Here is a 12,195-nt window from a genome sequence, read left to right on the forward strand (position 1 = left end):
TGAAGTTCACAACTTGTAGTTGTTTGGGTTTTGTTTTGGTTTGGCTTTTTCTTTTTGGACTAAAGCTGCAATACCTAGTCTCTCTGCGTATGGCTAGGTAGACAACAATATGGCTGCCATCTGCTCCTGGTTGATAAGATTTAATCCAACATAAGGCAGATGGCAGCCTGGCTGCCTCCCTGACATGCCACTCATGAGAGTTGGGTAAATATGTAGAGTGGACCATGAGTTAGCTCAAGAGAAGCTCATAAAAGAAAAAGAAGCACACATACAATGAGAAGAGGACTCCAAAAAGAGATCTCTCGATGACTAAAATTATCAGTGGAAAGGGAGGTTTTCTCTCAAAGAATGCACTATTGTCTGAAAAGAACAGAAACCTCTGATCAGCAGAGATTTTAGGAAGGCTGCATCCATAAATGCCTTGGGGCAGGCAGGCAAGGAAGGGCACGAAAGACAGTTCCATCTAAAGGCATTCACCTTCAAGATTTTGAGATATGTGATGCCAGGCAAATAATTTTTCATGCTGAATTCCTCCCATGGGGGGGACTTTTAGGACTTCAAACTATATTCCCTTCTTTCTTGTTTTGGTTTATTTGTATGTAGGCCTGAGTCCCAGAAGTATCTGTGGTGTCTGTCAGAATTAAAGCGATGATATTAAAAACAATTAAGAAAGTGCATTGTGCAAAGGATTGTAGAACCTGGAGATAGGAAAGAAAGGCTTGGCTATTGCTTGCTTTATTAAACAGTTATGTCCCCTCAAATTTGGACCAAAAAACTGAAAATCCTATTTTCCCATTAAATTATGTCATAAAGATGGAGATATGTTCTGAAAGGAACTATCCCCAAAAGACTTTAGCCAAAAAGTATTAGTGATTAAAAGGTTAACTGTTCTCTCCATGGCACTGAGAATTTAGGGGCCATGTGTATCAACATTCACAGTTCCCAGACTTTCCCTATCATTTACCCAGACATTTCTTAACATCTAATCCTGATGAGTAGCAACATCTTCTTGAAATACGGGTATAACACTCTGATGTAGAAAAGAGATGAAGAAATCATGAATTGGAGACCTTCTGTTTAAAAAACTCTAGCTAGGGCGCCTGGGTGGCTCAGTTGGTTAAGCAACTGCCTTCAGCTTAGGTCATGATTCTGGAGTCCCAGGATTGAGTCCCGCATTGGGCTCCCTGCTCAGCGGGGAGTCTGCTTCTCCCTCTGACCCTCCCCCCTCTCATGCTCTCTCTCATTCTCTCTCTCACAAATAAATAAATAAAATCTTTAAAAAATAAAAAGTTCTAGCTATTTCTCTGTGAATACCACTCTCAAAATTCACAAAGTATAATACTGAATTTCCCAAAGGGTGGGGAATGGGGATGACAGGGTCTCAGTCTTCTTTGGTGTGGCAGAAAAGAGCATTTTATCACAGATATTATTTGAAATTGCCAGTGTATAGTAATAATATAAAGCAGACTTCTACTGGGTTTTATTTTTAATTATTATTACAATCTATTATGTGTACTTATTATATAAATTTACTTTTTTTTTTTTCAAGTGGGCTCCATGCCCAGCATGGAGCCCAACACGGGGCTTGAACTCCCAACCCTGAGATCAAGACCTGAGCTGAGATCAAGAGTAGGAAGCTTAACTGACTGAGCCACCCAGGCACCCCTAAATTTACTTATTTAATATATTTATTATTATTCACTATTCTCTACAAACACCCCCCTCATTACCTTCACGTAGGCAGATTGCCTTTTACCATGGTAGAACAAAATTATACCCAGAGTTATGGGCTCAGTAAAATCACACTCAGACTTGACCTAGAGAGATTTTTCACATCAGTCAGTGGCTTTAAATGTAAAATCCATATGTGTGTTTCTTTTTCTTTGAGTAAAAAGCCTCTTACTTCCCTTTTAAGTAGTTGCGCGTACAGGTGAGTTTGTGGTCTAGAAGCAACACTACACGAGTGTAGCTGAGGCAAGAGAGAATGCTCCTCCTCTCCCTTTTCTACCTTCATCCTAGTCAAGGGAAACTCATTTTGCAGACCGAGGGAGTCATGGATCCTGAAGCTCCCCCCGAACCTTCACCACGGAGGCACTATGACTTCAGAAGAGGGAAATCATGAAGACAGTAGGCTGCTTGTGACTAGCCAGATTAGCTTTAGAGTTCCAGGGGAAGCTTTGAAGAATGGTAACCCACATGCATCAATTTCTTACTGACATATTTTTGCTTATTAGGTTCCAAATCAATGTTTGAGCCAAAAAGACACCCCTGTCTTTTTTTGTGGGAGGAAGAGGAAACCAAACAGATCATTGTATTTGCATGTGTTGTTCTATGCTTCCAGAATCTCTTTACAGGAAAAAAAGAGTTCCAATGCTCTTCAATAGTTTATAACAACCTGACATATTTTCTAAGCCCTTGACATGGTGGCTTGAGGTATATATATATGGCAGTGCTGGAGCAATGGATATGTTGCATAAAGCCTCTCCATTTGTAGCTTTTAGGACAATGTATAAATATTCCAAAACTGTTGTAAGATCAGTGGGTGCAGCAACCCTCAGAGATATGTTTTCTTTGGTCATTTAAATTTGTGGAGGATTTGAAGAAAGAAATCCTTCCAAATTCATGTGTAAATTCATGCAAGGTGACACTAATCTGTCTTCTCTTCCCCCCCGCTCCCCCCCCCCCCCCCCGCCACTGCTCTGTGCTGGCCCCTCAGGCCTGGGTCACCTGATCTCCTGCATCCTCATTAATGGTGCCCAGTACTTCAGGCGCATCAGTGAGTCTGGCATCAAGAAGATGTGTAGGAACATCTTTGTCCTGCAGCAGAATTTGACCAACATCACCATGTCGCGGGAGGCAGACCTGGACTTTGCAAGGTAGGAGGAAGGACCAGGCTTGGTCCCTTGTACCAAAGTCAAGATCCCATTGCCTATCAGAATCACTTAGAAAAATGGATTCTTGGTACTTAAAAAGTTAATTTAAGAAAAAATGAAACAATTGGATTTTCATCAGTCTTAGAGAAGGTAATTCTCTACGATTCTATTGGCTGTTTAACCTCCCTTATGCAGGGAGTTTTCCTGTTCTCTAACCTAAGTTCTTCTTACTACAAAACTTCAGTAACTTTCCTATTCTAGAAGTAATATTTGCTCATTGCATAAGATATGTCACATAAAATACAAAAAAAAAAAAAAATCAATAAACATGGCTCATAAGCCTTTCATCTGGAGACTATGACATTTGGTGTAATTTCTCTTGGCCTTGTGCCTCCGCCATGGATACAAGTGAATTTTCATATTATGCATGCATGTAACTTGTCTTTGTACAAAATTGGAACTACGTTAATGTAATTTTATATTTGTTTAATTGCATTTTCCCGTATCAGTAACATTCTTTGAAAACATTATTTTTCCCAAAGCCACTAATAGTTCTTGAAAGGACAGTTGATCCTTGAATGACATGGGTTTGAACAGTGCAGGTCCACTTACATGCAGATTTTTTTCGTACCTTACTATTAATGTATTTTCTCTTCCTTATTTTCTTAACATTTTCTTTTCTCTAGCTTACTTTCTTATTAGAATACAGTATATAATACATATTCAAAACGTGTTCATCAACTGTTGATGTTATTAGTACAGCATCTGGTCAACAGCAGGCTATTCAGAGTGAAGTTTTGGGGGAGTCAGAAGTTATACATGGATTTGTGATTGTGTGGGAGGTTGACACCCCTACCTTCCCACATTGTTCAAGGGTCCACTTATCACTTTTAATACCTGAACAAATATTCCATGGTATAAGTTAGACATTATTTAATCATTTGCAAATTTGTAAAATTAGGATTTTTTTCCCTTTTTTTCTCTTATAAATAACGTATGTTGAATGTATGTTTTCATGAATCTTTTCCTCATCTCTTCTCTCTTTCCCAGTTGAAATCCTTCTTCTCTTCTTGTTTTCATTGTGGGGACAGTCGTTACTCATCATCAGCCATGCTCACCCTTCATGTCCTTAAAGGCTCTTCTTTTAAAGACCACTCTTTCTCTTTCCTAGTTTGCTGATCTCAATTTTTAATGTTTCTTTATAATGCACTTTTTCAAGTTTGAAGGGTTGTTTTATTCTCTCTTCATGTGGTCTCAACACTGTATACTTTACTTAAATCATCAGACCTTTGGTACTTCAATGAAAGCTAAAACAGTTTTGAAGAGGATAGACGATGATTATGGTATCTTGGTATTTTATTGCTGTTTGTACCTTGGTGAATTAGTTCATAAACTCCTTTATGGCTAGGAAGTCTTTTTTTTTTTTTTAAGATTTTATTTATTTATTTAATTGACAGAGAGAGAGCGTGAGAGAGAACACAAGCAAGGGGAGTGGGAGAGGGAGAAGCAGGCTTCCAGCCGAGCAGGGAGCCCGATGCAGGGCTCGATTCCAGGACCCTGGGATCATGACCTGAGCCAAAGGCAGTCACTTTAACCAACTGAGCCACCCAGGCGCCCCGGAAGTCATTTGTTTTTAATCCCCCAGAATTCTCCTGCCTAACATTTGTACTTCTGTGTCATTTCATTTGATTTTTGGATTCCTCAAGAAGTTCCAGAAAAATTTGAAACAGTTTTTAAGATTTTTCAGGAAATGATGAAATATTACATTACGTTGACAGTTATCAAGACATATATGCTAGGATCTTTGTTTTGATAGCATATAACCATATATCTTCATTTTTAACTTTTCTTCTCCAATCTATCCCCCCATTTGTTGTTCCATTGCTACCCTGTTCCTCTGCTTCTCTGTCCTCCTTCCCTGTCTTATTCTTCCTTTGTGCATGTGTGTGTGTGTTGCGTGTTCATTAAATTCCCTATTTTAGGCTAAATTTGGTAGAAAGCCTTCTTTGCTCAGATTAGGGAAACCAGGTGTGACTGAATGCTGCATTTATTTGGTCGCTCTTATGGGGAATGATCTCATTATTGAATTAGTCTATTCATAATAGCATTGACAAGGGGAAGTTAAGAACAGGGAGGCCTGAGGGATACAGAAAAGCATTACTAATTCTCTGAGGAATATAATTCTTAAATTCAATCATCTTTTTTTAAATGATTTTTTTTATTTAGCTGAAATAAGTAAATTAACAGGTTTTGGCAGACAGTATGGGGCCCGAACACGTACTAAAGAAACTAGCATCTGAATAATGAAATGTTGACTGGGCGGTATTGAGGTTGGCATCAGTGGGCTGTGTGCCAACAGTGTTTCTTCAGGAAGTAATTGAATGGCAACTGAGCCGTGCCTTTTATAGTTGGATTTGTGAATGATGTCCAAGGCAGTGGGTGTGGACTGAAATGTGACCACTTGGGAGAGGTACTGCTACTATTGCTCTTTACTCTTAATGGATTATGAAAGGAAATAGGCAGCATAAATATGTAGCATTGGATGATTCTGTCCTTCCGATCTTGGTTCAGAAGACCTCTCCCTTTTTTTTTTTTTTTAAGATTTATTTATATATTTTAGAGAGAGATCGTGTGGCAGGGAGGGACAGAAGGAGAGGGAGAGAGAATCCCAAGCAGACTCCCTGCTGAGCGGGGAGCCCGACATGGGGCTCAATCTCACGACCCTGAGATCATGACCTAAGCCGAAACCAAGAGTCAGCCGCCTAACCGACTGAGCTACCCAGGCACTCCTCAGAAGACCTTTCCTTATTAGACTTCTGTGTCCCAAGAGACCGAGATGCTTTCTGTTTTCTCAGTGCTGGACCAGAGTAAGTGCTCATCATGTGTCTTGAATGAATGGATAGGTATCCAATCAAGGCTTCTTTTGGTGTTGATGAAGGGCTTAGATAATGACAAAGTTTCTGTCTTTAATACCCTGAAAGTTTTAACTAGCTGACATGGGTCAGTGTTCTTACAGGCTTACAAGGAACAGCATCTCCCTGGAGCAGAAAGCATTTTATAAAATGAACCATATATCCCTACTATTCATTGTCTCTTTCTCCCTCATTTGCTCTTGCTCTCATACGTACAACATACATAGACACACTTTATAGCCTTATTTTTTTCTGTTTCTGTTTTTGGTAGGGACAGGTTTCATGAAATGGGCTCCATCAATTCCACTGAATTTGAAGCTATGTAAAATAAATATAACAGCGATACCAAAATAGCCAGAAATAATAGACTGCAGCAGTGTGCCTCAGCGTTCCTTAAGCAGTGTCTAATCAAGCATGGGCAGCATCTGTATTTCCAGCAAATCTCTATAGGAATGTTATCTTCTAATGCAGTAATTAATCACTAGTTGCCATGTGTCAGAAAACTTACTTAACAAGAAGTTGCAAGGCTCTTGTAGTTTTTCACCTCCATAGGCTCCCTGGCCAGTAGAAAATATAACACCCTTTCTGTAATAAAGAGGAACCTGGAGTGATTCAATTTATGTTGATTCTTCTACTTGCAGCATTGCTGTCGATCTCTTTTTCTACACACCTTTACTCTCACCTCCAGTAGGAGGATAAATCTCGGGTGAGCAAAGGATCAGCATAATCTGCATAATCACCAGAATTAGAGAAACCCTGTCCCCCATGGTAATGATCTTTGCTATGGTTTTGACCCTTTTGACCCCACTGTACGTTTTCAGATTCAAGATGATACTTTGTCCTGGAAAATGACTGCAGATTAACTAGAAAATGGAAGGGCTTCTTGAGTGGCTTTTTTTAGTTCCTTTCATCAGAAATCATCTCCCCTGAGCTGCCTTGCACTTCTCCAGAACTGAGTCTCTGAAACAACCCAGGATTCCAGGCACTGCGTCACGGGAGAAGTCTGGCTGGGCACTGAAGTCCCGAAAGTGGATCTGACAGTCTTTGTAGTTTAAGTGAAGCCATTATTCAAGTAGATGAGTCCAGAGTTTTCTTCCTAGTTCTTCCCGCTCTCCCCACATTTTCCCTCCAGTATCTCTCTCTCCCTTTACAGTTGTCTTTCTCCTACATCTCTCCTGCCACCTCTAGTTCCTGCTTTTCTCCTTCAAAGCTTCATCTCTCCTCGATTTTTTTCTCATTTTGCTTTTCTTTAGACTGGCATCTCTCATAAATCCGACAAAGATAAGGAAATGAAAGCTTAGATTCAGGAAGTGATAAGGGGAGGAGTTCTAACACATAAGAAAGCTTCCTCACCCTTTTAGTCATTCGTTCATTCATTCAACTGATATTTATTGAGTGTGTATTCTCTTTAGGTCCTGCCCTTATGGAATTTACATTATTGTAATTCAGGCAATTAAGACAGACTAATAAATAAGTAAAATATAAAATATCTCAGGTGGTGATATATGCTATGGTGAAAAATCAGGCACGGAAAGGGGAAGAGAGTATGCCAGGGGATAATGAAGGTAACCCACAATTTTAGAGTGGTCACGGAAGCCCTTAATGATATGGTAACATTTGTGGAAAGACCTAAAGGAAGACAGGGAACAAGCCATATGGATATCCAGGGGAAAAGCATACTAGGAAAAGACATGTAAGAGGAAAGAGCCAGAGGGAGAAGTACGCTTGGCATTTAAAGAACAGCAAACTAATGATGTAATGTATGGTGATTAACATAATAAAATTTAAAAAAAAATAAAAAATAAATAAAAATAAAAGAAAGAGAGGAAAAACAATAAATAAAAAAATAAAGAACAGCAGAAAGGCCAGTATGTTTGGCTGAAGTGAATGAGCAAAAGGAAGAGTCAGAGGTCACAGGTTTCATCTAAGAAGCTGAGATCTTGAAGACCGTTGCAGTAAATTGGCTTTTACTTGGAGTGAGGTAGGAAGCTATCAGATGGCTTGGAACAGAAGACTGCCATAATGTGACTTACATTGTAAAGAATCGCTCCTGGCTACTATCTTGTAAGTAGACATTTGGGGAGGGGAGGTTGCAGGCAAGAGCAACAGCAGAAGGAGCTGTCAGGAAACTACTGCAATAACCTAGGGGAAAGATAGTGGTGATTCAAACCAAGATGGCGGCACTGCAGAAGATGAGAAGTGGTCAGATTAGGATATATTTCACAAGTAGAGCTGACAGGATTTGCTGAGGGATTGGAAGTAAACCGGTGACTCCAAGGTTTTTGTTCTGAGCAATTCAAAGGATGGAGTTTTGATTTACTAAAATGAAAATGAGCCAGAAAGGTTGAGTTTGGGGAGGTGGCAATAGGGCAGATAGGAAGGGGGTGGGTATCCAGAGTTTGGGTTTGGAAATACTAAGTTTGAGATGCACATTAGACATCTGAATAGAAATCGTGAAGAGAGAGCTGAATGTATAAATCTGTATTCAGGAAAGACGTCTGGGCTGGAAATAGGAGTTTGGGAATCATCAGCAGGTAGATGGGATTTAAAGCCATGAGATGGAGTGAGAGATGAGATCTTACTGAGAACACAAGCAGAGAAAAAAGAGAAGCCATCCAAGAATTGGGCCTTGGGTAGGTACTCCACTGTTGAGATATTGGAGTGCTGAGGACAAACCAGCAAAGGAACCTGAGAAGGAGCAGGGAAAATAGCAGGAGAGAGGTCTGTGTCCCACAAACAAGTGTTTTAAGAGGAGAGTGTCTTCATCTGTGTCAAATGGTGCTAGTAGATTAAATTAGCTCCGGATAGAGAATTGGGGCACTGGTGGGCCTGACAAGAGGGCTGAAATGCTTTGGTTTGCACTCCTTAATCTTCTCTACACAGCTTACCTAGTGCAGAAACAAGCTCTGGGAACAGGCTTCACACTGCTCAATTCTGTGGTAGGGTCTGATGCATTCATGACAAACAAAAATGCAATTAGAGTGTTTCTGGTGTGATATATAAAAGACCAAATAGGCACCCTCTCTTTTCTCATTGAATGGCTACTAAGAAAGCCCTGCTCTTCCCAGCATATTTATTCAACATGTGTTTCCCATGATGAAGAGGAGTTGTGATGTCTCTTAGAAGGACTCTGAATGGTTTTATTTTTAAGGAAGGGCAGTCTCTGCTCCTCCGTGCCCCACCCCTCCCTCCTCCAGCCGTAGACCCCCTTCCAGCAACTCTGGTTTAGCTTTGGAGCTGTTCTATATATATTTACTTAACCAGTAAAGCCCTGTATCTTCTATGTGTAATACACATACGTAGGAACATCTTCACAGTAGCCAACAGAAAAATCCCACTGGTAAAGAAGGAACCATTTGGAATCTGGGAACCAAACGAGAAAGAAATCTTTCCATTTTAACCTCTCTGATTCCTCTTTGAGGCTAACTGTTAAGGTGCCTTCCTCCAGGTGACAGACTGAGTGACTAGATTCAGCCTAGAGACTGAATATATATCAGTTCAGATCTGTGTTCCATCCTTGACCTTGTGCTGTATCTAAGGCCAAGAATGATCAAGAATGATCTCTGGCATGGCTGAGAATGCTGAATTTTCTTCCAACGCAGCTGTTTAGGCCCATGTTTTATACTTACATCTGTGGGGGGACTTTGGGTTGGAAATATCTAACTTTTTTAGTTCCCCCAATCCATCAGGGAGGTAGGAGATCAAGGCAGAATTTTTGGAGGAGGTGATGCTTCATATTAATCTGAAACAGAGTTATCCAGGGTGGGGAGGGAGCCATTTGGAACAGAGAGGGCAGTTCAGGGTGACTGGGGCAGATGCTTGAGGAAGGGAGTGGTAGAAGATGCTTGTCGGGGAAATGTTAAGGTGTTCGGACTTTATCCTGTAGAGTAAATGGAGTCAACGGAAGAGGAAGATGGCAGATCTGTATTCTAAGTAGGTTACGTGAGCAGCTAGGTGGGAAGTGGATAGGAGGATGATAAACCTCAGGCCTTGCAGACCAAGTGGAAGGTGATTGTCAAGATGGTATAGGGCCTGAACCAGGTCCGCAGTGGGGGAGATGGAGGACATGCAGTTGAGAAATACGTAGGAGCTAAAATTGGCAGGATTTAGGGAGTGACTGACTATGAGAATAAAGAAAAAGGAATCAGGGTACTTTCTGACATGGGTATCTAAGTGGGTCGTAGGAGCACCCTTCCATTTGCTAGATAGGATGCTGCCCAATTCAGAAATCATTGAAAAGGCCAATTAGATATTTTTTTTAAAAAGATAAGCCTCGGGGCGCCTGGGTGGCTCAGTTGGTTAAGCGACTGCCTTCGGCTCAGGTCATGATCCTGGAGTCCCGGGATCGAGTCCCGCATCGGGCTCCCTGCTCGGCAGGGAGTCTGCTTCTCCCTCTGACCCTCCTCCCTCTCATGCTCTCTGTCTCTCATTCTCTCTCTCTCAAATAAATAAATAAAATCTTAAAAAAAAAAAAAAAAAAAATATAAGCCTCCAGGAGGAGGGAGAGGGAGGTTTGATGGAGATCATCAGGGGATGTGACGAGTGTAAGTTGCCTGTGAGATTTCCAAGTGGAGATGGCTAACATGCAACCAGACATGTGAGCTAGAAGCCAGGGGTGGGAGGAGCTGAAACAGATGTGGGGACTCATCAGCCTCGGGCTGTGGTTTGAAACCATTGGAGGGAATCGGCACTGTGGACAGAGGAACGTGCCCTGGGGAACGCCAGCATGTAAAGGCCATAAGAGTATAGGGGAGGTACAAAAGCGGAAAAGGACCGGGCATGAATGTGCTGCCTGCTCAGAAGTGGTCCTTTCCCCATGAATTGATGTAGCACCTTTCTTACCAGTAAATTAAAGCATCTTCCCATTTTAACCTCTGTGACGACTCTTTGAGGCAAACTGTTAAGGTGCCTTCCTCCAGGTGACAGACTGAGTGACTAGATTCAGCCTAGAGACTTAAGATATATCGGTTCAGATCTGTGCTGCATCCTTGACCTTGTGCTGTATCTAAGGCCAAGAATGATCTCTGGCATGGCTGAGCATGTTGAATTTTCTTCCAAGGCGGCTGTTTAGGCCGACTTCCTTCCCCCAAACCTCTTGCACCAGGAACAGCCCTTTGGTTTTCTGCAGGAAAGGTATGGGTTTTCCTCTTTGGACTGACCAGGGTGTAGCCTGACAGGAATTAGCAATGACATGCTGCCATCTACTGGAAACACCCACAGACATCCAGACAGATGAGTATCTCTGGTCCCCTGAATCCCCATCACTCACGGGAATCGAGAGTGGGTACTGCCTCTAAAGTAGGCTTTGGAGGTGATTCGGCTGAAAATAGGAAATGCCCCCACCTATTAAATAAAATGTTATTTGAATGCCAGAAGAGCAATTCTGTTTCTGAAAAATTACATATATATATTTTTTCATATTCTTTTCTCTGCTTATTTTTTTCCCACCTTTATTCTGCCATTGGTCTTAGCTGCTTCTCCAGTCCTGGAATAAACCTGTCCCTTTTCTCAAACCTTTACCTGTAAAACTCCAGATTTTTGACTCAAGATTATTAATCATGTGGATTTATTTAGGAGATATTAGTCTGCTACCAAAATTCTTTTAATGGTGGTACCCCCTAAAAATTCTGTTATATCTCTTGAATTTAATGGTTATACAAAGCTAGCCCTGACTTTCCTGGGGGCCACAGTAAATTGGGAAATATGATGGGTTAAATAGCTTTTGCTGCCAGGTAGAAGGAAATATACCCATTAATAAAATTTAATAATAAAACAAAATTTGTATGCTTGATCTCTGAGAAAATTTTCTTTAAAATTTTGTGTAAGTAGATTTAAATAATATTACATCTCCCTAATTAACTTCATTTGACCTTGCTACGCTGTTTCTGACCATCCCTCTTTCTACTGATCTACTTTTTCTGTGTTTATTGCACTCATAGTAGGTTCCATACCTTCTAGCAATTAACTGATCACTAATTGTTTAATGAGGGCTCTTTATCCCCCATAGAGTACCCCCCAAAATGAGTATTTATAAAGCTCTTAAAAATAATACCTGTCCATACTGATGTTTGATTGGTCATATCTTATATGTAAGGCTTTGATTAAGTAAGAATTCTTTTGATTATGCTCAATTAATGTCACCATACCTTGTACATATATCATGTCAATGTATAATTTAGGGGTCCTCAAGATTCTTGGCAGATAGTTGCAGTCTTCCCTTTGTGGCACATGTTCTGGAATTGGAATGATTCTGAGATTAGCATGGATGACAAGGCGGTATTATTTCCAATAAAGATCCCAAGGACTGGAAATCAGAAGTGACTTGCCCAAAATCTCTCATCAAATTGTGCTATTTATATACCCTGCACTACCTCTGTAGTCGTCACAGTTAGGAAATTAAATTAATTCAC

The 12,195-nt window shown here is 40.8% G+C and overlaps 1 protein-coding gene across 1 annotated transcript in view; it reads left to right on the forward strand.

Moving 5' to 3' along the window:
• EXOC4 (exocyst complex component 4) overlaps positions 1-12,195 on the forward strand; it is a 729,394-nt gene that overhangs the window by 672,813 nt on the left and 44,386 nt on the right. Inside the window, exon 17 of the mRNA XM_036091687.2 lies at positions 2,717-2,876. Coding sequence (XP_035947580.2) covers positions 2,717-2,876 — 160 coding nt within the window. The remainder of the gene's footprint in view (positions 1-2,716; positions 2,877-12,195) is intronic.

The sequence above is a fragment of the Halichoerus grypus genome, chromosome 12, assembly GCF_964656455.1.
Source record: "Halichoerus grypus chromosome 12, mHalGry1.hap1.1, whole genome shotgun sequence".
NCBI lineage: Eukaryota > Metazoa > Chordata > Mammalia > Carnivora > Phocidae > Halichoerus > Halichoerus grypus.